General features: G+C 47.5%; 1 protein-coding gene across 1 annotated transcript; it reads right to left on the bottom strand.

Moving 5' to 3' along the window:
* Nucleotides 1-875: 875 nt before the first annotated feature.
* Prkrip1 (PRKR interacting protein 1) lies at nt 876-21627 on the bottom strand. The gene is made up of 6 exons (XM_008832292.3): nt 21438-21627; nt 20015-20093; nt 17365-17465; nt 14320-14405; nt 13434-13501; nt 876-1275 (listed from the first exon to the last, which is right to left on the bottom strand). Exons 1-6 carry the CDS (start codon nt 21561-21563, stop codon nt 1184-1186), a joined length of 552 nt encoding a protein of 183 aa, XP_008830514.1. The 5' UTR covers nt 21564-21627; the 3' UTR covers nt 876-1183.
* Between the last annotated feature and the right edge of the window lie 255 nt (nt 21628-21882).

A 21882-nucleotide genomic window follows, 5' to 3' on the forward strand; every position in this document is an offset into this window, starting at 1 on the left:
CATAAAAGGTGACTATGATCAAAATATATTGTATACATGTGTGAAACTGTCAAGGAATCAAAATACATATTAAAAAGTAAAAGACAAGACATTCTTAGCTTTCCTGTCACCTAAATTGCTACTAAAGTCCACAAAAGGCACACAATACACAGGGGCTGTAGACACCCCAGAAACAGAGCCAGGGCTCTAATTAGAAACTGCCTGTCGCCCCTTGGCTTGATGGTTGAGGTTGAAGACAGCGCTGGTCATCTCCCATCTCCCTGGCACCCAGCACGATGTCAGGTGCCCTGTACTCTGTGGGCATTGGCTGCAGGTTCAGTTCTCACTTACCTCAGGACCCCCAGCAGGAGGGCTGGCTGCCTACAGTTCCTAGAGACTGGAGGGGCCTCCATCCCTAAGAATTCCACTCACCTGAGTGAGTCAATTCTCATCCAGTCCCTCTGGGCTCAGATTCCCCTCTGACTTCAGGATGAAAGGGAGGCACTTTGCAAATATCTGCCTGGGGCTCCCAGGCCCCTCTGGGCCTCCACCTGCTCCAGCCCAGCAGTCTATTTTGCTGTCACCTGCCAATTTTCCCAGGGCTTTTTCTTATTGTCCAGCCCTCTGCCAATGCTGCCCCTCCTCCCTGCATACAGGTTCTGGGAGCTATGGCTCTTCTGCAGTGTGGTCTGCATGCTCCATGGACATGGGCATGGGCATGGGCATGGGCTGGGCTCCCCTTATGCAGGTCAGCCCCAGGAGCCAAGGCAGAGTCCTAGCCAGGTCTGGGAGGTCTGCAGAGCAGGACCCACTGAGTCTTGAAGCCCTGTCTATGTCATTTCACAGCATCCCTGTGCCTTTGGTAATTAAAATCTAGAATGTCTAGACAAAGCCTATAAGTTTTCTGCTCTTTACTAAATAAATATTCCCTTCACAGAAACCAGCCCAAGTTCACTGCACCAGCAGGAGGATGAGACACTTTCCCTTCCCTTCTGCAGAAAGGACACAGCAGGCAGGCTGTGGGTGTCTAGGGAACAGTCCCTGCTCCCAGGCAAGAGTCTCCCAGGCAAGCAGGGCTGCAAGCTGAAGGGGCTCCTGCCTTTTCCCAAAGCAGAGAGTCCAGCTCCTGGGCCATGTGGCCTCTTTCCTTTCCGAGGTTGGTCACAGAATGCGCTGGGCTCCCAACAGACGCTGTCCAAACTCATCACCCCATGATGAAACTGGGCTCCTCCTCCTCCTCCGTTCCAGACGCCTCCTCAGAGCTGCTGGCTCGCTGCTCCTCAGACTGACTGGGTCCTGTGAACACATGACATTCAGACTGTAAACATGCAGATCCACACAGAGGCAGGGGAACCTGAAATAAGAAGCTGCCAAGCATGGAGGTGCACAGCACTTGATGGGCAGCAGCAGGAGGATCAAGAGTTCAAGGCCAGGGCTAGAGAGTCAGCTCAGCAGTTAAGAGCATGGGCTGCTTCTGCAGAAGATCTAGGTTCAGTTCCCAGTATGGAGCTAACAACTTCTGTAATTCCAGTTTCAGGGGTCCAATGCCCTCTTCTGACATCCATAGGCATTGCATGTACATGGTGCACTTACATACATGCAGACAAAACACTCATACACATAAAATAAAAATAAATTTTAAAATTTTCAAGACGATCCTCAGCCACATAATAACTGTGAGGTCAGCCTGGGCTATGTGAAACCCTGACCCCCAAAAAAGAACCAAGGGGAACCAGGGGCCAGCCACACCTCTCACACCCACCAATTCACCATGTTGTGATTTGGAAGGGCTGCCACAAAAGCCACCCACACTGTCCTCAGAGGAGTAGCTCACCCTCACCACCAGGCCTGCTGTGCATGGCTCCCACTATAATGTTCTACATTACCACCCAGGTCTTTCAGGTCTCCTGCAGCTTACTGTAGTCTTACTGCTGCTGGCAAGAGAACCTTCAAACCTACACAGAGGCATGGTGGCACATACCTTTAATCCCAGCACTTGGGAGGCAGGCAGATCTCTGTGGGATTGAAGCCAGCCTGGTCTACATAGCAGGTTCCAGGCCAGCTGGAGTTACAGGGAGACTTTGTCTCAACAACAACCTATGCAGAAACAAAACTCTCAGAGCAGGAGGCTATGCTCTGTCTATGCCAGTCTCCTGGCTCTCCACAAACATGGCCCAGGCCCTCTTTCCAGATGCCCCATGGACAGCTCTTAAGCTTCCAGAATATTCTAACACTGATGCCAGCACCATAACACAACCAAGCAGGCTCAGAGCAGAACAAGGACAGCTTGTCCCCGGCCCCTCCTCCACCTGTCCTCAAAGGAGCTGGGGAGTGGGTGGGAACAGAAGATGGGAGTGGGCAGGAACAGGGGAACTGGTTACAAAGAGGCTCAGGAAAATCCTCAGTGCAGGGACCCTGATGACTCAACAGGTATTTTCAGGGCAGTGAAACTATTTTGTATGTTTTACTGGTAGGGACATGTTACTATGCATTGGACAGAATCCACACAACTTCACAACATAAGAGTTCACATTTACGCAAATTTTAAATCACTTAGGGGCTGGAGACATGGCTTAGCAGTTGACAGTACTTGCTTCCTTGTACAGGGAACCTGAGTTCGATTCCCAGCACCCACATCAGACCTGTAACTCCAGTTCCAGGAGATCTGATGCCCTTTTCTGGTCTCTGAGGACATCTGTACTCAAATGTGCCTAGAACTTGCTATGTAGACCAAAATGGCCTATAGACCAGACTGGCCTCAGTACCACAGAGATCCACCTGCCTGTGCCTCCCAAGTGTTGGGATAAAAGAAGAGTACCACCACACGAGGCAAAAAATAAATCTTTGCTGGGCGTCGTGGCTCATGCCTTTAATCCCAGCACTCGGGAGGCAGAGGCAGGTGGACCTCTGTGAGTTCAAGGCCAGCCTGATCTACATAGTGAGTTCAGTCCAGCTGGGGCTACAGGGAGACACTGTCTCAAAAAGACCAAAAAAATTTTTAAAAGGGGCTGGAGAGATGGCTCGGTGGTTAAGAGCACTAACTGCTCTTGTAGAGAACCCAAGTTCGATTCCCAGCACCCACATAGCAGCTACAAACTGTCCTTAACTCCAGTTCCAGGGGAAATCAAAGCCCTCTTCTGACCTCCGTGGCATTGTACGACATAAGTGCACTCACATACATGCAGGCAATACATTCATACGCATAAAATAAAAATAATAAATAAAATATTTTTAAAAAATAACGGATTTCATTATAAAATAAATATAAATAAATCTTTAAAATAACTGTTAGTCACTTTTCTGTTGCTGTGATAAAATGCCAATAACTGAAAACAACTTACAGAAACTTATTTTGCTAAGGGTTCCAGAAAGGGAGTCCATATTGGTAGGTAAGGTGTGGTGCAGCAGAAGCAGGAAGCAGAGTACAAACAGGAAGTGGTGAGGCTATAAACCTTCAAAGCCTGTCACCCCCCACCTCCCTGGGCTGGAGAGATGGCTCAGCAGTTAAAAGCACTTGTTGCTCTTGCCGAAGACCCAAGTTTAGATCCCAGCACCCACTTTTGCAGCTAACAACCACCCATAACTACAGATCCTGGGGATCCAACGCCCTCTTCTGGCCTCCAATGGCATTGCATGCACATGGTGCACTTACACTCAGGCAAAACATTCATACACATTAAAGGCTCCATAACTTCCCTAAACAACGCAACCTTCTAGGGACCAATTGCTCAAATACATGAGTACATGGGGGATATTTCTCATTCAAATCACACTTAGGTCAGGGATCAGGGTGAATGCAGAAATTAACCAATGAGTACAACTGTATTATAAATCTCTGCGAATGTGTGTGTGTGTGTGGTGCAGACCCAGGCAGTTCTGGAATCAAGCAGACTCTAAGGAGACAGGCAAAGGGCCTATGCGTGATACTGTGCTCTAGTAGATGCAGCTGATTCCTGTGGGGGAGCAGTCATTCTCAACCCCTATCCAGTATGCAGACAAAACCAAGGTAGATGTGAGAACAAGGCTACTCACTGCTGCAAAGAAAGGTCTGTGCAATAAGGGTGTCAAGGACAGAGTGCCCCCCTGCCCCGATGATGGACAGAGCTGGACACACCAATACACACTCCTGCTCACCTTACTATGGACAGATGATTATGCAATGGTACTCACAAGTGCGTCTATGAACTGGCCAAGACACATACCATGTGCCACCCAGTGGCCTCTACCAACTGATGGGCCATACTGTACCACCTAGCCATATCACAGCCACAGCCACTCTCTAAGCTGCTCGCATAACAGAATTACCTACCCTTCCCCACAGCTCAATGATGAAGGACTAGACTTCCTTTTTCTGTCAACAGAAATGATGCCAGAGCAAAGCACCCCTTCCCCAGATGTTGCTGTCTAACATTATGCCAATAATAGAAACCAGACGTCTTGGACCAATGCCTGAAGCTAGGCTCAGAGCAGGAAATCTTCAAGATGAGCTAGAACATCTTATAGTGCCGGAATGGAAGGAAGTACTGAAAATGGTACTGAAAACAGATGCACAATGAGGGGACGTTGTCAAAGGGCCAAGGACAGGAGCCAATTGCAAAAATTTCAGTAACAAGATAAACGAGTATTGGGTCACATCTAAAGCATGAACTAAACCACACAAAACATCCTCTATAGACCAATGCTTCCACAGACAGAGGAGAAGCTGCCTCCTGTGCAGCTGTCTATAGAGTCTCTGCTGCCAGGGAGTGGGCTGCACATGGTAACTTCCTTCCTCACAGTAAATCATTTGGGGGAACATTACAGCGGGAAAACCTGACAACACTCCAGGGGTGAGGCCAATGCCAACATCAGCAATGCTGATGTGCTCAGCGCTGAATGCTTGCTGAAACTGAGGCTGTGGGTTTGATCCTTTGCACCATATAACAAAACCAAACCCAAAACAGCTACCACTACAACATTAAAAAACAGTGGTAAGCCGTGCTATCCATCAACAGTGCCCAGCCTGGATGTGCCAGTGGCATGGCAACAAGAGGTACTGTGCTGCTGTGCCCTCCCAAACCAACAGTCCCAGTTCAATCTTGAGAGGAGCAGCAGACAAATCCCAGTTGAGAGATGGCTTACAGATGCCGACCCAAGTTAAGGCAGAGAAACTGTCCCAGACAATGGAGCGGAGGGCCACATGAGGAATGAATGTACTGTGGGACTCTGTGTGCATTCTACAACAGGATGAGAGAGGGATGGGAAGAATGCTAAGGAAGGGGACAGAGAGGGGCTCTTGCTACAGAATGTGAGCTGATTCAGCTGTTAGGAGAAAAGTCTGAGGATGCAGTTCAGTAGTAAAGTGTTTGCCTAGCACATGCAAGGCCCTAGGTTCAATTCTAGTTCTCTCTCTCTCTCTCTCTCTCTCTCTCTCTCTCTCTCCCTCCCTCCCTCCCTCCCTGCCTCCCTAAATAAAATGAAGCTTATTTTTTTTAAAAAGCTAGAGGTGGGAGTTGGAGAAATGGCTCAGCAGTTAAGAGCACTGGCTGTTCTTGCAGAGGACCTGGATTCAGTTCCTAGCACCCATATAGCAGCTAACAATGGTCTATAACTCCATTTCCAGAGAATCTGTTTGATACCTTCTTCTGGCCTCTGTCGGTACTGCACACACTTGCAAATGTGTCCATGATCTCAACACTTGGGAGGTAGAGGCAGAAGAATCAGGAGGTCAATGTCATCTTTCGGGGGCTGAAGAGATGGCTCAGAGGTTAAGAGCACTGGCTGCTCTTGCAGGGGATCTGGGTTCAGTTCCCAGCACCCACATGGCAGCTAACAATCATCTGTAATTCCAGTTCCAGGGGACTCCAACACTCTCTTCTGGCCTTTGTGAGCATTGCACAACATGGGTACACTTAAATGCAGGCAATACATTCATACATATAAAATGAAAACCCTCAATGTCATTCTTTACTGTACAGTGAGTCTGAGGCAATCCTGGGCTACATGACACCCTATCTCAAAAAAGCCCCCCCCCCAATGGAACAGCAATCTTTCTAGAGGGTGACATTTTTGACATTTGTTTGAGACATCACACTGCAGGGCTTCAACTGAGCTAGACCAGCACAGAAAATAAAGGGCAGCTTCTGGGACTGAGCCCATCAATCCACCAGGAAGCTCGCAGTGCGCTGGGGCCACCTTGTGGCACATCTGGGTACCACCACATTAAGCTCTGTTCCTTTCAAGTGGACAGCTAGAAAATCTCACTCTTTCATAAAATGAAAAATAAGAATTGGAAAGGGTGAGGCAAAAGGTGTATCAAGCCCTGTTCCAGGTTACCACACCATACTCTCAGCTCAGTTCGCTCAGTGCTCAGTACAAAGCACACACCACAGGTATGTTTTGATATGCACAGCTGGTCCATGCGTGGTACCAATGATAATATCCAAAGATGACCTTGAACTTCTGATCCTCCTCCTTCTGCCTCCTGAGTGCTAGGATTACAGGCATGCATGATCAGGTTAAGTTTCTATGCAGTGCTGGAGATGGAGGCCAGGGCTTCATGCACACTAGGTAAGCACTCTATCATCTGAGCAGCTGAACTGCCTGAGTACATTTGTTTTTTGGACAAGGCATATATAAATATATATATATTATATATATATATATATATATATATACCACTACAAAATCCCAGCTGGCGCCTGGAACGCTATGTAGTCTCAAAATCACAGAGATCCACCTGCCTTTGCCTCTGAGTGCCACCACACCTAGCCCAAGGATACTCTTCTTTTTTTAAAAAAATATATTTTATTATTTTTATTTTACGTGTATGTGTGTATTGTTTGCATGTATGGGAGTGCACCCGTGTCATGCAATTCTGTGGAGGTCAGAAGAGGGTGTCAGATTCCCCTGGAACTGAAGTTAAGGACAGTTCATAGCCGCTATGTGGGTGCTGGGAATCGAATCCGGGTCCAGTTAGTGCTCTTAACTGCTGAGCCATCATCTCTCCAGCCCCAATATTCTTTTTTTATACATATAATTTTTTACATTCATTTACTGTGTACACACACTCACTCATGTGCTGGGGGCAAGTGTGGAGATCAGAGGACAACTTGCAGGAGCGAACTGTCTCTTTCTACCATGTGGGTCCTGGGGATCAAACTCAGGTCATCAGGCCTGGCAACATGTGCTTTCACCCACTAAGCCATCTCACTGGTCCCCTAAGTACATTCTTAATATTGTCCTACCATTACCACAACCATCTCCAGAACCAACCATCTTCCCAAACTGCAGCCATGAACCCATTAAACTTCCCACCCTCCCTCCCCCAAATCTCTGACAAGCATCATTGTGTTTCTATAGATCCAGTACAAGTATTCCTCTAGGCAGAATCATACAAGTGGGGATAGTTTCTTGTTTGTGTGTGAGAGGGTCTCACTGTAGTCCAGGCTGGCTTTGAAACATACCTAACTTCCAACCTGTCTAAAGCAGCCCTGTGCCAGTGAGCCTGGGTATCCTTCCAAGAGGCAGAAACAAGAGAGATTTTGTGCTAACAAGACAGAAGGCAAGAACCACTCCTGAAAGTTGTCCTCTGAGCCCATCAATCCACCTCTGACCTCCCTACATGTGTGCCTGTATACATATACACATACACATAAACAATAAATCAGGGGCTGGAAAGATGGCTCAACAGGTAAGAGCACTTAACTGCTCTTGCAGAGGACCTGGGTTCAGCCCCAGCACCCATTTAGGGTGGCTCACAACTGTCCATAACTCTAGTTCTTGGGCAACTGGTGTCCTCTTCTGGCCTCCTGGTCACCTGCCATGTATGTGGTACACATAAACTCACACAGGCACATACATATACAAAAAAATTAGCCGGGCATGGTGGCGCATGCCTTTAATCCCAGCACTTGGGAGGCAGAGGCAGGGGGATCTCTGTGAGTTCAAGGCCAGCCTGGTCTACATAGTGAGGTCCAGGCCAGCTAAGGCTACAGAGAGACCCTGTCTCAAAAAGACAAAAAAAATAAAATAAAATAAAATAAATAAATAAATAAAGCAGTCCAGTGCTGCATAGTTCAAGGTCAGCCTGGGCTACATAGTAAGACCCTGACCCACAAATGGCAGAAACAAACAAGCAACCCTGCATCTCCCATGCACTTCATGGTGTCAGAAAGAGAAGCTAGTGTGCATGCCATCGTGGGGGAGGCCACAGTGGTCCTCATCTCCAGCCAAACACTGAGAACTCAACTCAAGACAACTAACCTGGCTGGACATGGAGGTTCATGCTCTTATTCCCAGCACCTAGGAGGCAGAGGCAGAGGCAGGTGGATCTCTATGAGTTAATGGCCTGGTTACATATTGACCCTGTCTCAAACAAACAACTGACTGTAGCCTGGGGACAGGCGAACTGGAGAGATAGCTCAGTTAAGAGCACTGGCTGCTGTAGCCAGGGTGGTGGTGCACGCCTTTAATCCCAGCACTCGGGAGGCAGAGGCAGGCAGATCTCTGTGAGTTCAAGCCCAGCCTGGTCTACATAGTAAGTTCCAGGACAGCTGGGGCCACAGGGAGACCCTGTCTCAAAAAGACCAAAGAGACCAAAAAAAAAAAAAAAAAAAAGGGCACTGGCTGCTTTTGCAGAGGACCCAGGTTCAGTTTCCAGTATCCACATGGCAGCTAACAACTATCTGTAACTCCAGTTCTAGGGGATCTGACGCCCTCTTCTGGCACCTACATGTACGCAGTGAATATAAACTCATATAGGTATGCACATACAAATAAATCAATCTAAAAAAAAATCCCATATGATGCAAACATTTATATATGGAAATCACAGAGCAACTGTAATGACACAGCTGGGTTACAGGGGGAAGGGACAGCCACTCCCAGAGCCTGCTCCTCCACTACAGCAGTAAGAACCTGGCAATGTTATGAAAACTCTGGAAAGACCCCTTGGATCATTTAAGAGCAGCACCGGATTCCTGGAATAAGACAAGGTCTGTGCCACTAGCTGCTCGGCTCCCCTCACTCTCTCCCCATGTGTAAGGCAGTTCCCAAACCAAGGGCCTCAAAACCCATCAGCCACTGGAAGAGGCAGAGCAGGTTGAGAGCCCTGCCACCCACCCCCCAGCATTGTCCCTATGTGACTCATATGACAGTCCCCTAGGAACGTGTCCTCCTGCATGGCTTGTCTTAAGCTGGTCTCATTGAGAGCTCATGCAGTGTGAACAGTCATGGCATTTGTCAAAACTAATCAGTGGCAATTCTACCTTAGTACCGGCTGGAGGCTGAATAAAACAAGAAACTGACCAAAATGCTTCAGAGAAGAGGGCACTTCTGAGAGTCAACACATGTACAAGGCTGTGCCCAGGCCGAGAGAGGCCTGCAGGACACTAATAGCTCACCTCTGCTGCCTCAGAGACTCTGGGCCAGCAACAATGGGATGCAAACAGCAAGCTGCCTGCCTGGATGCTGGTGGCATGTTCTTGTCACACTAGGAGACCCTGGACAAAGGCTTGGAGACTTACCAGCTCAAGCCAGACATGATGGGACACGCCTGTAATGCTAGCCCTCAGTAGGCTGAGGCAGGAGGATCAAGAAAATTTCTAGGCTAGCCTAGGCTATACAGAGACATTGTCCCCCCTAAACAAAACACAATTGGTAAGCAAGATGGCTCAGTGGGAAACATATTGCTACCAAGCCAGGCGACTGGAGCTCTCTCCCTGGGACCCACATGGTAGAAGGAGAATGGACACCTACAAGTTGTTCTCTGACCTCCACTTGTGCTCCGTGGTGTGTGTACCCTCCTCACATATACAGATAAACATAATAAGAAAAAAATGATTTATGGGTTCAGACATTAAGAAGCGCTTTATCTCCATCTGACCGCTCTACAAGCTGACCATGGCTTCAATGGCTACACACAAGGAAGAGGGTCTTAGAGAATTACCCAAGAGAGGCATGAACACACAGAGGGCAACCACTACAGCAAGCAAAGCAACAAATCCCCAGGAAGGAGCCAAATTACTCAGGGCCAAGGACGCCATCTCCTAACATGATGGTGCACTGTGCATCAGGATACCAAGCTGATTTTGGTGCCCCATCCTGCTTGGAGGGCAGAGACAATGAGACAGCAGCGTTGAGGACGGTGGGGTCCTACCAGCCACATTTTGGTAGCTTACATTAGCATCTCCAGAAAAAAATGAAGAACACTGTAAAATCATTAACCACGTCTCATGAAGAAGTAATGTGTGTAACTGTGTGTGGGTTTATGTATGTGAGTACAGGTGCACATGAGTGCAGGTGTCCATGGAGGCCAGAAAAGGACAGTCAGATCCCCTGGAACTAGAGTTGCAGGCAGTTGTGAGCTTCCCAGCATAAGTGCTAGGAACCAAGTTTGAGTTCTCTACAAGAGCAGCAAGCGCTCTTAACTGCTGAGCCATCCAGCCCTCCAATCATATTTTAGTATGTCAATGAAAGTCTGGCTTTCTTCTCAGCTAAGAACCACAACTGTCAAGACTAGCCACCAAACAGCCAATTCAGTAATTGCCAAAGAGCCGTCATTCTGGTCTCTCAGTATCCTTGGACCTGTCCAGCTGGGAGCCCTCCTTATTCTCAGCCTCTGGGCTCCCAGAATGGTAACCCAGTCTTGAGGTGAGTACACTGGCAACACTGTGGGATGCTGACCCCAAATCCTGTCCCCATTCCTCCATATTTACAGACTCTCAATTCGATCTAGGATGGCAACACAATCAGTTTCTAGTGATGGATCACAAACAGTTTAAGTTGGTCATAATAATTCCATTTCCTAGTCTTCATACCTAGTGGCAGCAAGGGAAGGCAATGTGACCTAGTGCACAAGGTGACACTTCTTGGGCACTTCTGGGAGAACCCTTTGCTAGCTAAAAATAAGGACAGGACCAGGTGTGGTGGTGCACATCTCTAACCCCAGTACTTGGGAGGCAGAGATAGGAGGATCAGGAGTTCAGAATCAGCCTATGCCACATAGTGAATTTGAGGCCAGCCTAGGCTACATGAGACCCTGTCTCAAAAACAGAAAAACAAGTGACTAAGAAGAGGGGTCTAGAGAGATGGCTCAGCAGTTAAGAGCATGTACTGCTCTTGCAGAAGACCCAGGTTCAGGTCTCAGCACCCAAATCAGGGAGTTCACAACTGCCTATAACCCCAGGTCCCGAGGGATCTGAAGCCCATAGCCTCTGCAGGCAACTGCACTCACACATGCACATTCTCACACATAGACATATACGTACATTTAATTAAACATAATAAAATAAAAACAGGAACTGGAAAGATGGCTCAGCAGTTAAGAGCAATGACTGCTCTTGCAGATGACCTGGGTTCAATTCTCAGTACACACATGGCAGCTAACAGCTATCTGTAACTCCAGTTCCAGGGGATCTGATACCCTCTGCTGAACTCTGTGGGCACTGTACGACACGGGTGCACTTACATCCAGGCAATACTCATATACATAAAATAAATGAATAAAATATTTTAAAAATAACAATAAAAACAGATGTTTGGGGGCTGGAGAGATGGCTCAGCAGTTAAGAGCACTAACTGCTCTTGCAGAGGACCTGGGTTCGATTCCCAGAACCCATATGGCAGCTAATAACTGTCCATAACTCCAGTTCCAGGGGAATCCAACACCCTCTTCTGACCTCCTTGGCATTGTGCAGCACGGGTGCACTTACAGACATGCAGGCAATACACTTGTACACATAAAATAAAAATAAATAAGTTAAAAAAAAAAGGGGGCTGGAGAGATGGCTCAGTGGTTAAGAACACTGGTTGTTCTTACAGAAGACCCGGGTTCGAATCCCAGCATGCACATGGCAGCTAACAACTGTCTGTAACTCCAGTCCCTGGGGATCCAACAGCCTCTTCTGACCTCCACAGGCACTGCACGACACGGGTGCATCTAACCTACATGCAGGCAATACATGCATACATAAAAAAAAAAGGCTGAGAAGATGGCAGAGTCAGTAAAAAGTACTTGCCTTGCCTGAACTTGACCTGAATCTGGATCCCCAGCACCCATGTAAAAAGCTAGGCATGGCAACATGTGCCTGCAACCCCAGTCATGGGGAGATGAAACAGGAGGATCTCTGGGGCTTGCTGACTAGTGACATGAGTGAGCTCCAGCTTTAGTGAGAGACTGTGTCTCAAGAAATAAAACAGAAGGTGGGCATGGTGGCACACATCTTTAGTCCCAGCACTCCAGAGGCAGAAGCAGGTGAATCTCTGTGAGACTGCGGGCAGCCGCGTCTACATAGGGAGTTCCAGGCCAGCTGGCATTACAGAGAGAACTTGTCTCAAGAAACAAAACAAAACAAAACCAAAAAATAAAATAAAATGGAGAACAATTGAGGAAGACACTTGACATTGACCTCTAGCCTACACAGGCATGCATGCACATATATAAACAGATACACACATGCACACATACAAACATATAAATATGCACTGCACACACAATAACAAACAATAAAACCACAAAGACTTCTCAGCTGGGGGTGGTGGCCCACGCCTTTAATCCCAGCACTCGGAAGCAGAGGCAGGTGAACCTCTATGAGGTCGAGGCCAGCCTGGGCAGCTGGGGCTACAAGGGGAACACCATCTCAACAAGCAAACAAACAAATAAAACCACCAAAAAAACCCAAAAGACTTTCCAAATGCTGGAACAATCTCAATCTTTCCATGTTCGGGATAGCTTCAGTTGTCAACTGGGCATACCCAGGAAGAGGGACCCTCAACTGGGGATTTTCCTCTATCAGACTAGCCTGTGGCCTGTCTGAGAGGCAGTTTCTTAATTGTTGGTAGATGTAGGAGGGCCCAGCCCACTGCAGGAGGTGCCACCCCTGGGCAGGTGGTCCTGGGTTATATAAGTAAGCAGACTGAGCACAGGCCCAGGGAGCAAGCCAGTAAGCAGTGTTCCTCCATGGTCTATGCTTTTCAGTTCCTGCCTCCAGAATCCTGCCCTGGCTCCCCTCATGATGAACTGTAAGCTGTAGGATGAAATAAACCCCCTTCTCTCCAAGATGGCTTTGGTGCTTTATCACAGCAATAGAAAGCAACTAGCACATTCGTCCTGGACAAAAATGAGGTGAATTGCAGCTGGAGAGCAGCTGCAGGTACAAGGAGCACAGGCAGTATGAGGACCGAAGGCTGGGGACAGGGAGACACGAGTGACCAGTGACTGGCTAATCCCCACAGCTACCCTGTACCCCCTGCAGCCTGCCTGAGGGGAGGGAGGCCTGTCTTGGACCTAACATGAGCCAGGCCCTTTCCTTTCTCCATCAGCCAGTGTGGCTTCCTGACCTGTAGTCAATGGTGAGTCTGCACTACCCAGCTAAGCTGCCACTGCCTTGTGGCCAGCCAGGCCCACCTTTACACCTCAGCTGGGGTGACTTGACGGGGAGAGGCCATTATGAAGAAAAGAGGATGCCACTCACCTTCTTTCTGTTTCTTCTGTTCAAGTTTCATCTTCTTTGCCAATAACTTCTTCTTTTTTAACTTCTGCCTACAAAGGCAAACACATGCACACTGATTACCTTAGTGGATACTTAGGAAAGTAAGCATCTACTGATGCCACCTTTAAAATCTTTATAGTAACCACCTTTAAAATCTTTATAGTAACAAATGCTACAATAACAAAACAAGAGGGCTGGAGAGATGGCTCATCAGCTAAGAGTGTATACTGCTCTTTCAGAGGACCAGAGTTTGGTTCCTAGCACCTACTGTTACACTGTTAAGTCCACCTGTTAAGTCCAGCTCCAGGGGATCTGACACCCTCTTCTGCACATATGTGTGTGCACAACCCGTACCACACCCACATACATACCCATAACTGAAATTTTAAAAATTTAAAAAAATTTTCTCATGACTGTGCTATTCTATCATTATCAACTGTTTTCACTGTGAGTCACAATCAAACCCTGTGGAGTAGCTGAACGTGGTGGCTCATGCCTGTAGTTCCAGCATCTGGGAAACAGGCAGAAAGATCAAGAATTCAAGGTTAGTTGGGCATGGTGGTACACAACTTTAACCCAGCACTCAGGGGGCAGAAACAGGCAGATCTCTGTGAGTTCAAGGCCAGCCTGGTCTACATAGTGAGTTCCAGGCCAGCTGGGGCTACCTGGAGACCTTGTTTCAAAATAAAACAAAATAAACAAAACACAAAAGAAATCCTGCCTCTCCCTACCTACACAGGTCTGCACCAAAACATCCAGCTGCTGGTGAACTTTTGCCAACAAGGACTCAGCTTATTATCCACCAGCCACTTTCCCATTTCCTGCCTGCAAGCCCCACTGGTTATAGATACCAGGACAAAGCTCTTACCGCTTTTTCCGGCGCTTAGCAGTCTGCTCCTCTGCAGCAATTTTATTCTTTTCTAATCTCTTCTGAAACTCTGCATCCAGTTTTTGCTGTAAAAATATAAAACAAGAAACCCATATCATTTAGACAGACCCTGGATTGGAGACTGCAAAGTTGCTGAGTTCAGGTTCTATAGGCACACCACCACTCAAGGGCACCATTCAGGTCCCCAGAGTCACTTTAACTTTACAAGATTGCCCCAGGCAGGACAGGAAATCAATACAAGCAATCTGATGGCAGAGTGACACTGTTCACACCACTCATGTAAGACAAAACCCCCCAAATGCAGAAGGGACATGTGTGGGTACATACAGTAAATGGGTAGAGGGTCGAGAAAGGGGGGAGCACAGTACAGAAGGGGGAGGATCGAGGAGGGAGGGAGGGAAGGATGGGGGTAGGGAGGGAGAGAGAGAGAGAATGAATATAACATAGGGGACTCCTTGAGGGGCAGAGCAGCTCTGACTCCTTGCTTAGCCTGCCCAGGGCCACTGACCAGAGCTCACAAGAGGGAAGAGCCAGGGGCCAGAACCCAAGAAGTGCTAACACCCTAGCTACAGTTATTCAAGGACTGATTCTAAAGTGGTACAACAGAGATGGGGTGGTCAGAGGATAAAGCACTTGTCGTGTGTTATACAACACTGTCCTTTGAGTAAAACAGGTACCATCTTCATGAGTTCAGTTGTGTCTACTTACAAAAGATCAACAACTGGACTTACTGATAGCTGACAGTCCTACATAGCAAAAGAGTCATGGGAGTCTCCCCTGAGTACCAGTCGCTCCTCCCAACCAGCTGTATGCACAATTCTGTCCTAACTGCACATGGAGGGGCTAGGCTGGGAAAGGCTTTACACCTATCTATGCAGCTGTGGGGAGCCATCCTCCATGCTGGGTGAAGACTTTCCACTGTGGCTGATTTGGGGTCCCCCACACTCCTGCCAGTCACCCTTCACCCATGCTCTGTAAGCCCAATACAGTCATTGGTTCCCCAGGGTGAACTCTGGTTTGTTATTGAGACCTGGGAGACATTACCTAGTCCCCGCCAACTCTGAGAAAATTCTCATAACACCATGCAAGGATGAAGACATGGGTTTGGGTCCCCAGAACCTGTGTAAAAGTGGGACACAACAGCACACATGCCTATAATCCCAGCTCTCCTAAGGTAAGAGAGGTGGAGACAGGAGAATCCCCGGAAGCAAGGGCTACCCTGGTGGGTACAGATGATGAGACCCAGACTCACACATACCAGAACCAACCAAAAAGAACGCTGAGTGGCTCTCTGATTAACAGTTCACCCTGCTAGCTGCTCCTTTGTCTCTGCAGGGTAGGAGATTACGCCCAGGACCTCACGCAAGCTACGCAAGAGCTTTATCACTAAGCTACATCCATAGTTCACTTAACAGAGTTGTTCATGTGTAGGTGTGTATGCATATGTAGGGTGTGTGTGTGTGTGTACATGAATGCAAGTACACACCCACTTGAAAGCCAGAGCTCCACCTCAGGTGTCACTTCTCTGGAGTTATCTGCCTATCCCCTTACTGGGACCTGGGGATTGCTGATTAGACTAGGCTGGGTGGCAAGAACCACCCTGGGACCTGCCAGAATTCACCTCCTCAGAATGGGATTATAAATTCCTGCAACCACAGCAGGCTTTCTTTTTTTTCCCCTTTCTTTTTCTACATGTGGATTCTGGGGATTTAACTCAGATCCTCACACTTGCAAAGCAAGCACTTTACTGAGTCACTCCAGGTATTGTGGGATTTTTTTGGTTTTGTTTTAAATTTTTTTTTTTTTTTTAATTTTTTGGTCTTTTTAAGACAGGATCTTCCTGTAGCCCCAGCTGTCCTGGAACTCACTACGTAGACCAGGCTGGCCTTGAACTCACAGAGATCCACCTGTCTCTGCCTCCCAAGTGCTGGGATTAAAGGCATGTGCCACCACGCCCGGCCCTATTTTATTATTTTTATCTTATATGCATATGTGTTTTGCCTACATGTATGTACATGCAACACCTGTGTGCAATGCCCTCAAAGAGAAGAGAAGAGGGAGGGTGTCAGATCTCCTGGAACTGGAGCTACAGACAGCTGTAAGCTGCCATGTCACACTGGGAACTGAACACAGGTCCTATGCAAGAGCACTGAGCTATCTCACCAGTCCTCTAAAGCAAATCTTAAAAAAAAATTTATTATTTTAAATTATGTGTATGTGTGTGGGTCTGTGCATGTGAGTGCTGGTACATGTGGAGACCAGAGGTAGAAATCGAATTCAGTTCCTCTACAAGAGCAGTAAGCACTCTTAACTGCTGCATCATCTCTCCAGGCCCCTAAAGCAATTCTTAAACTCTTAAAATAAATAATAAGTTATTTGTCACTTGTCATGAAGGAATGCCAGCCCACAGGCTAGCATGGTACACTTTTTTTTTTTTTTTTTTTTTTTTTTTTTTTTGGTCTTTTTGAGACAGGGTCTCCCTGTAGCCCCAGCTGGCCTTGAACTCACAGAGATCCACCTGCCTCTGCCTCCCAAGTGCTGGGATTAAAGGCGTGCACCACCACGCCAGGCCCCAGCATGGTACACTTTTAATCCCAGTACACAGAAAGCAGAGGCCAGCAGATCTCCGAGTTTGAGGCCAGACTGTAGTTTAACATCCAGAAATCTAGAAAAGACTATCATCTACATAGTGAGTTCCAGGCCAGCCAAGGCTAAATAGTGAAATTCTACCTCAAAAAATGAAATGTTAGCCCCAGGAAAACTCAGATCTCTAAGAGGCAGACACTGAACACATACCACTATCCACATAAGCTACACAGTGAGCTGCATCAGGCATTCAGCCCATGAGAGGAGAGGAACAACCCCAGTGGAGTGGGAGTGCACAACTACATGGCAAATGGCCTACAGGGAGCAAGAGACTCTGCAGTGCCTTCCACACTCACAGAAGACTCCCACACTACCCTGTATTCCACTGAAAGTATCTTATACTGCCAATTGGACCAACCACACCAGCAGTTCACTGACCTTCTCGGCCATGGCATCCATGTGGTCTTGCCGCTGGTACTCTCTCCGCCGCAGGTGCCTATACACATGGAATTCTCCACTGCCAGCCCCAGCACTGGAACCTAAGCCAGAACAGCCCAGAGTTCTAGGTGAAACTCAGTTGCCAGGCCTGGGGCATTTGCCTGGCAGGCATAAGTCCTAAATTCAATCTCCAGGACCACAAAAGGGGAGGAGCAGGGAGGAGTGCAGGGGGTGGAGGGGAAGGAGGGAAGGAGGGGAGGAGGGGGAGGGGGGAAGGAGGGGAAGGAATCCAGTTACCAACACAGCTGCACTTAACTAAAAGAGATTAGAGATTAGAAAGGCCCCAAGACTGTTTTGTGTTTCAACTAAACAAGAATAGTGCCTGGCATAGTGCAGGTTTTATCAATGACTTGTATGAACACTGAAAATTCTACTCTATACTAGGAGTGGTGGCACCAGTTTAAAATCCCAGTACTTGGAGGCTGAGGCAGGACTAAGAGCTGAAGGTCATCTTAAGAAACCCCTGGGTCAAACAAAACAAAAATCTCACAGTAATGTAATAGTAAAAGGAGGAAAAGACTAGTTTAACAACCAGAAATCTAGAAAAGACTTGTGACCTCACCGCCCTCTGTGATTTCACATGTGATGTGTGAGATTATTAGCAAGTTGAAAAGATACCTCTGATATGCCAAGTGAAAAGCGGCTTGCAAAGAGTATGTGAAAAGTAACAGTATTTCTATAAAAATGCTTTTTCTTAAATGAGTGGTTTTGATGATAGAGAGGTTAAGAAGGTCATATTAGAATGTCTCAAGTGGAAGGATGGAATAACAGGTGGTTCGAACTTTTTAAAAAGGATTTATTTTTGCTGGGTGTGGTGTCCCATGCCTTTAATTCCAGCACTTGGGAGGCAGAGGCAGGTGGATCTCTGTGAGTTCGAGGCCAGCCTGTGGCTACATAGTGAGGCTAATGAGTGAGTCAGAGGTCTGCACAGGGAATTCCAGGCCAGCTGGGGCTACAGTGAGACCCTGGCTCAAAAAACAAAACAACAACAACAAAATTTTATTTTTAATTATGCGTATGTATGTGTCCATGTATGGATTTGTGTGTGTGTGTGTGAGTGCAGTGCCCTCAGAGCCTAGACGAAGGTGTCAAACTCCTTGGAGCTGGAGTTAGATAGCTGTGAGTTGTCTAATGTAAATGCTCAAAACTGAACTTGGATCCTCTGTAAGAGCAGTAGGTGCTCTTAAACACAGACCCATCTTTTCATCCCTAACTTATTCTTTTTTGAGACAGGGTCACCCTATGTTGACACTGGCCTAGAACTCACTATACAGAGCAGGATGGCCTCAAACTCAGAGATCCACCTGCTTCTGTCTCCAGGGGTATAGCTGGTTCCAAGAGAGTCAAGTATATACAGTAAAACCCTATCTCAAAAAAGAAACTGACAACTGGGGTACAGGGAGATGGTTCAACAGGTAAAGGCACTTGCAGTTAAAGTTAAGTCTGACTGAGTTTAATCCCTGGAACTCACATGGTAGAGGGAGACAACCCACTTCCATAAACTTTCCCCTGACCTCCACATGCCACATATCTATACATACATACACATACACACATGCACTGTTACAAAAAACAAAGAAGCTATGCATGATGGTGTAAGCCTAAAATCTCAGCACTCAGGAGGCTAAGGCATGAGGATTTTGAGTTCAAGGACAGCCTGTACCACATAGTGAGACTATGTCTCAAAAAACCAACACCGTTAGCAAATGGAGAGGCCTGGAATATGTTCCCTGATGAGGACATGTAAGCTGGTAGACCTCTTTCGCCTCTCCCAACTTTCAAACTGATGAATAAAATGGTTTGACTACACACACACACACACACACACACACACACACACACACGAAAAAAAATAAATAACTGGGAAAAAATCTCCTAGTGCCAAACTTTAAACTACCAAATTCCTCCATCATAAGAACAAAATAATGATTCAGTAATCATTTCTTCCTGTTAAACATCTGATCAATACATACCAACAATGTTTTGACATTTCCCTTTAAAAATTATATTCATGAGGGGCGTAGTGGCGCATGCCTTTAATCCCAGCACTCTGGAGGCAGAGGCAGGTGGATCTCTGAGTTCAAGGCCAGCCTGGTCTACACAGTGAGTTCCAGGGCAGCTGGGGCTACAGTAGGGAGACCCTGTCTCAAAAAGATCCCCCCAAAAAATTATATTCATAGGGTAGCTGGAGAGATGGCTCAGTGCACTCAAGAGCACTGGCTGCTCTTGCAGAGGACCTAGGTTTGGTTCCCAGCACCCATAGGGCAGTTAGCAACATCTGTAACTCCAGTTCCAGGGGATTTAATGCCCTCTTCTGGCCTCCACAAGCATTGTACACAGGTGGTGCACTTACATACATGCAGGCAAAATACTCATACAGCCGGCATGGTGGCACATGTCTTTAATCCCAGCACTTGGGAGGCAGAGGCAGGCGGATCTTTGTGAGTTCAAGGCCAGTCTGGTCTACATAGTGAGTTCTAGGACATCTGGGGCTACAAGGAGACCCTGTCTCAAAAAAAAGACAAAAAAAAAAAAAAATCCACTCATTCGCATAATAAAATAAAACTTGAGAAAAGTTTAAAGATATTACCCATGACATCTCGGACAAATTCCGGGGGAGGTCGAGGTGCCCATTCATTCATTTTTTCTGGAATTGGAACTGCCTTGTCCTGCAATGGTTAAACAACATTTGTAAACTTAAACTTGCTGAGAAAGTTTCATCTCTTATAGCCTGACAGAAGTGAGTAGGGCTGTGCTGCTTCTCAGACCCAGAGCTTCCTCTGTCCTGGCTTTACTTCACCCTGCAAACCATGGTCATAGCAGTCAGCCATCTGAGTCACCAGGAGGAGTCAACCTTTTCTAGTCAAAGGTATGAGACCTCCACATTCAACTGTTTCAATGAGGCCTGACTGGGCAGTTAAGACGATACAGATGTGGCCAATGCCTCTGTATAAATGTAATAGAAGAGATGAACACCTTTGCTAAGGCATAGATTCTATATTTTTTAATATTATTTTAAAAATTAATTTATTCTTATTTATTATTTATGTATATGAAGTCTTCACCTGCATGTAAGTGCTCTTAACCACTGAGCCATCTCTCCAGTCCCTATTTTTTTTGTTTTCTTGAGACAAGGTCTCACTGTGTAGCCTTGGCTGCCATGAAACACCCTAAGTAGATCAGGCTGACCTCCACTTTGTGATGATCTTCCTGTCACTAGAGTTCTGGGATCACAGGTATGCATCATCACACCCAGCTTCTACCATTTTGTTCATATTAGATTATTAGGAACTCTGAAGCAACCTGAATGGTGGTGGTGCATGGCTGCCATTCTAGCTATTTCGGAAGCTTAAGCAGGAGGATCCCAAATTTGAGGCCCACCTGGACTACAGGGCTAATTCAAGGCCGGCCTGGGGAGCTCAGTGAAACCTTGTCTCAAAATAAAAAATAAGAAGACTGGAAATATAGGTCAGTGGTAGGGCACCTGCCTAGAATCCCCCAGTGAGGGGCTGGGGGTATGGCTCAATGGTAGACCACCTGCCTAGAATCCCGCAGTGAGGAGCTGGGGTATGGCTCAGTGGTAGAACACTTGTCTAGAATCCCCCAGTGAGAGTCTGGGGTGTGGCTCAATGGTAGAGCACCTGCCTAGAATCCCCCAGTGAGGGGCTGGGGTATGGCTCAATGGTAGACCACCTGCCTAGAATCCCGCAGTGAGGAGCTGGGGTATGGCTCAGTGGTAGAACACTTGTCTAGAATCCCCCAGTGAGAGTCTGGGGTGTGGCTCAATGGTAGAGCACCTGCCTAGAATCCCCCAGTGAGGGGCTGGGGTATGGCTCAATGGTAGAGCACTTACCTAACGTGCAAAACCACAAAACGAAAATTGGGAAAAAAGGGCATGCAGGGCCGCCCAGCGCCTTCATGAAGCTCACTCTAGCGGGCGGCGTTTCCCCAGACCTCTTGGGACTGGGTACTCAAGTTCCGGATCTGTGGCCACAGGGCCCACCCTGACTCACCGGGTTCTTCATGAGCCGCTCCAGCTTGAGCTTCTGCTCCTCGGCCGCATTCTTGGGGATGACAAGCGTCTGCGGCTCTTTCTTAGGTCTGGGCGGCCGCACGAAGGCGGCAGCGGGACTCGCCATAGCTGCCTTCCTACAATCTCCTACAGAGGCGTCGGCGCCTCTCAATGACGAAGCAGTGGAGCGTCAGCTGCGCGTGCCCACTTAAAAAATTTGGACTGCGCCTTGCGGTGTGCTCATGCGTACTATTGGAACTGGGGCGTGGGCGTCACAAGCCGGAAGGAGGTTGCTGAATGTTCTTGAACCCGAGGCGCGAGAGTGGTTTATTTTCTTCATCAAAGCTACTTAATTCTATTTCCTGTTTCAGAAGGAATCAGGGCTGCGTGACTCCCACGTCCCTAGGAGAGGTGGTCTTTCATGATGAGTGGCCTGGCCCTAAGCC

The sequence above is a fragment of the Nannospalax galili genome, unplaced genomic scaffold, assembly GCF_000622305.1.
Source record: "Nannospalax galili isolate Female #2095 unplaced genomic scaffold, S.galili_v1.0 scaffold675, whole genome shotgun sequence".
NCBI lineage: Eukaryota > Metazoa > Chordata > Mammalia > Rodentia > Spalacidae > Nannospalax > Nannospalax galili.

Excerpts from the sequence above, each read along its gene's own strand:
- Prkrip1 (XM_008832292.3), bottom strand. The coding sequence starts at position 21,563 with ATGGCGAGTCCCGCTGCCGCCTTCGTGCGGCCGCCCAGACCTAAGAAA. Across the intron at positions 17,466-20,014 it reads ATTTGTCCGAGATGTCATGG|GTTCCAGTGCTGGGGCTGGC; the intron begins GTAATATCTTTA and ends GTTCTGGCTTAG. Across the intron at positions 1,276-13,433 it reads ACAGAAGAAACAGAAAGAAG|GACCCAGTCAGTCTGAGGAG; the intron begins GTGAGTGGCATC and ends ATGTGTTCACAG.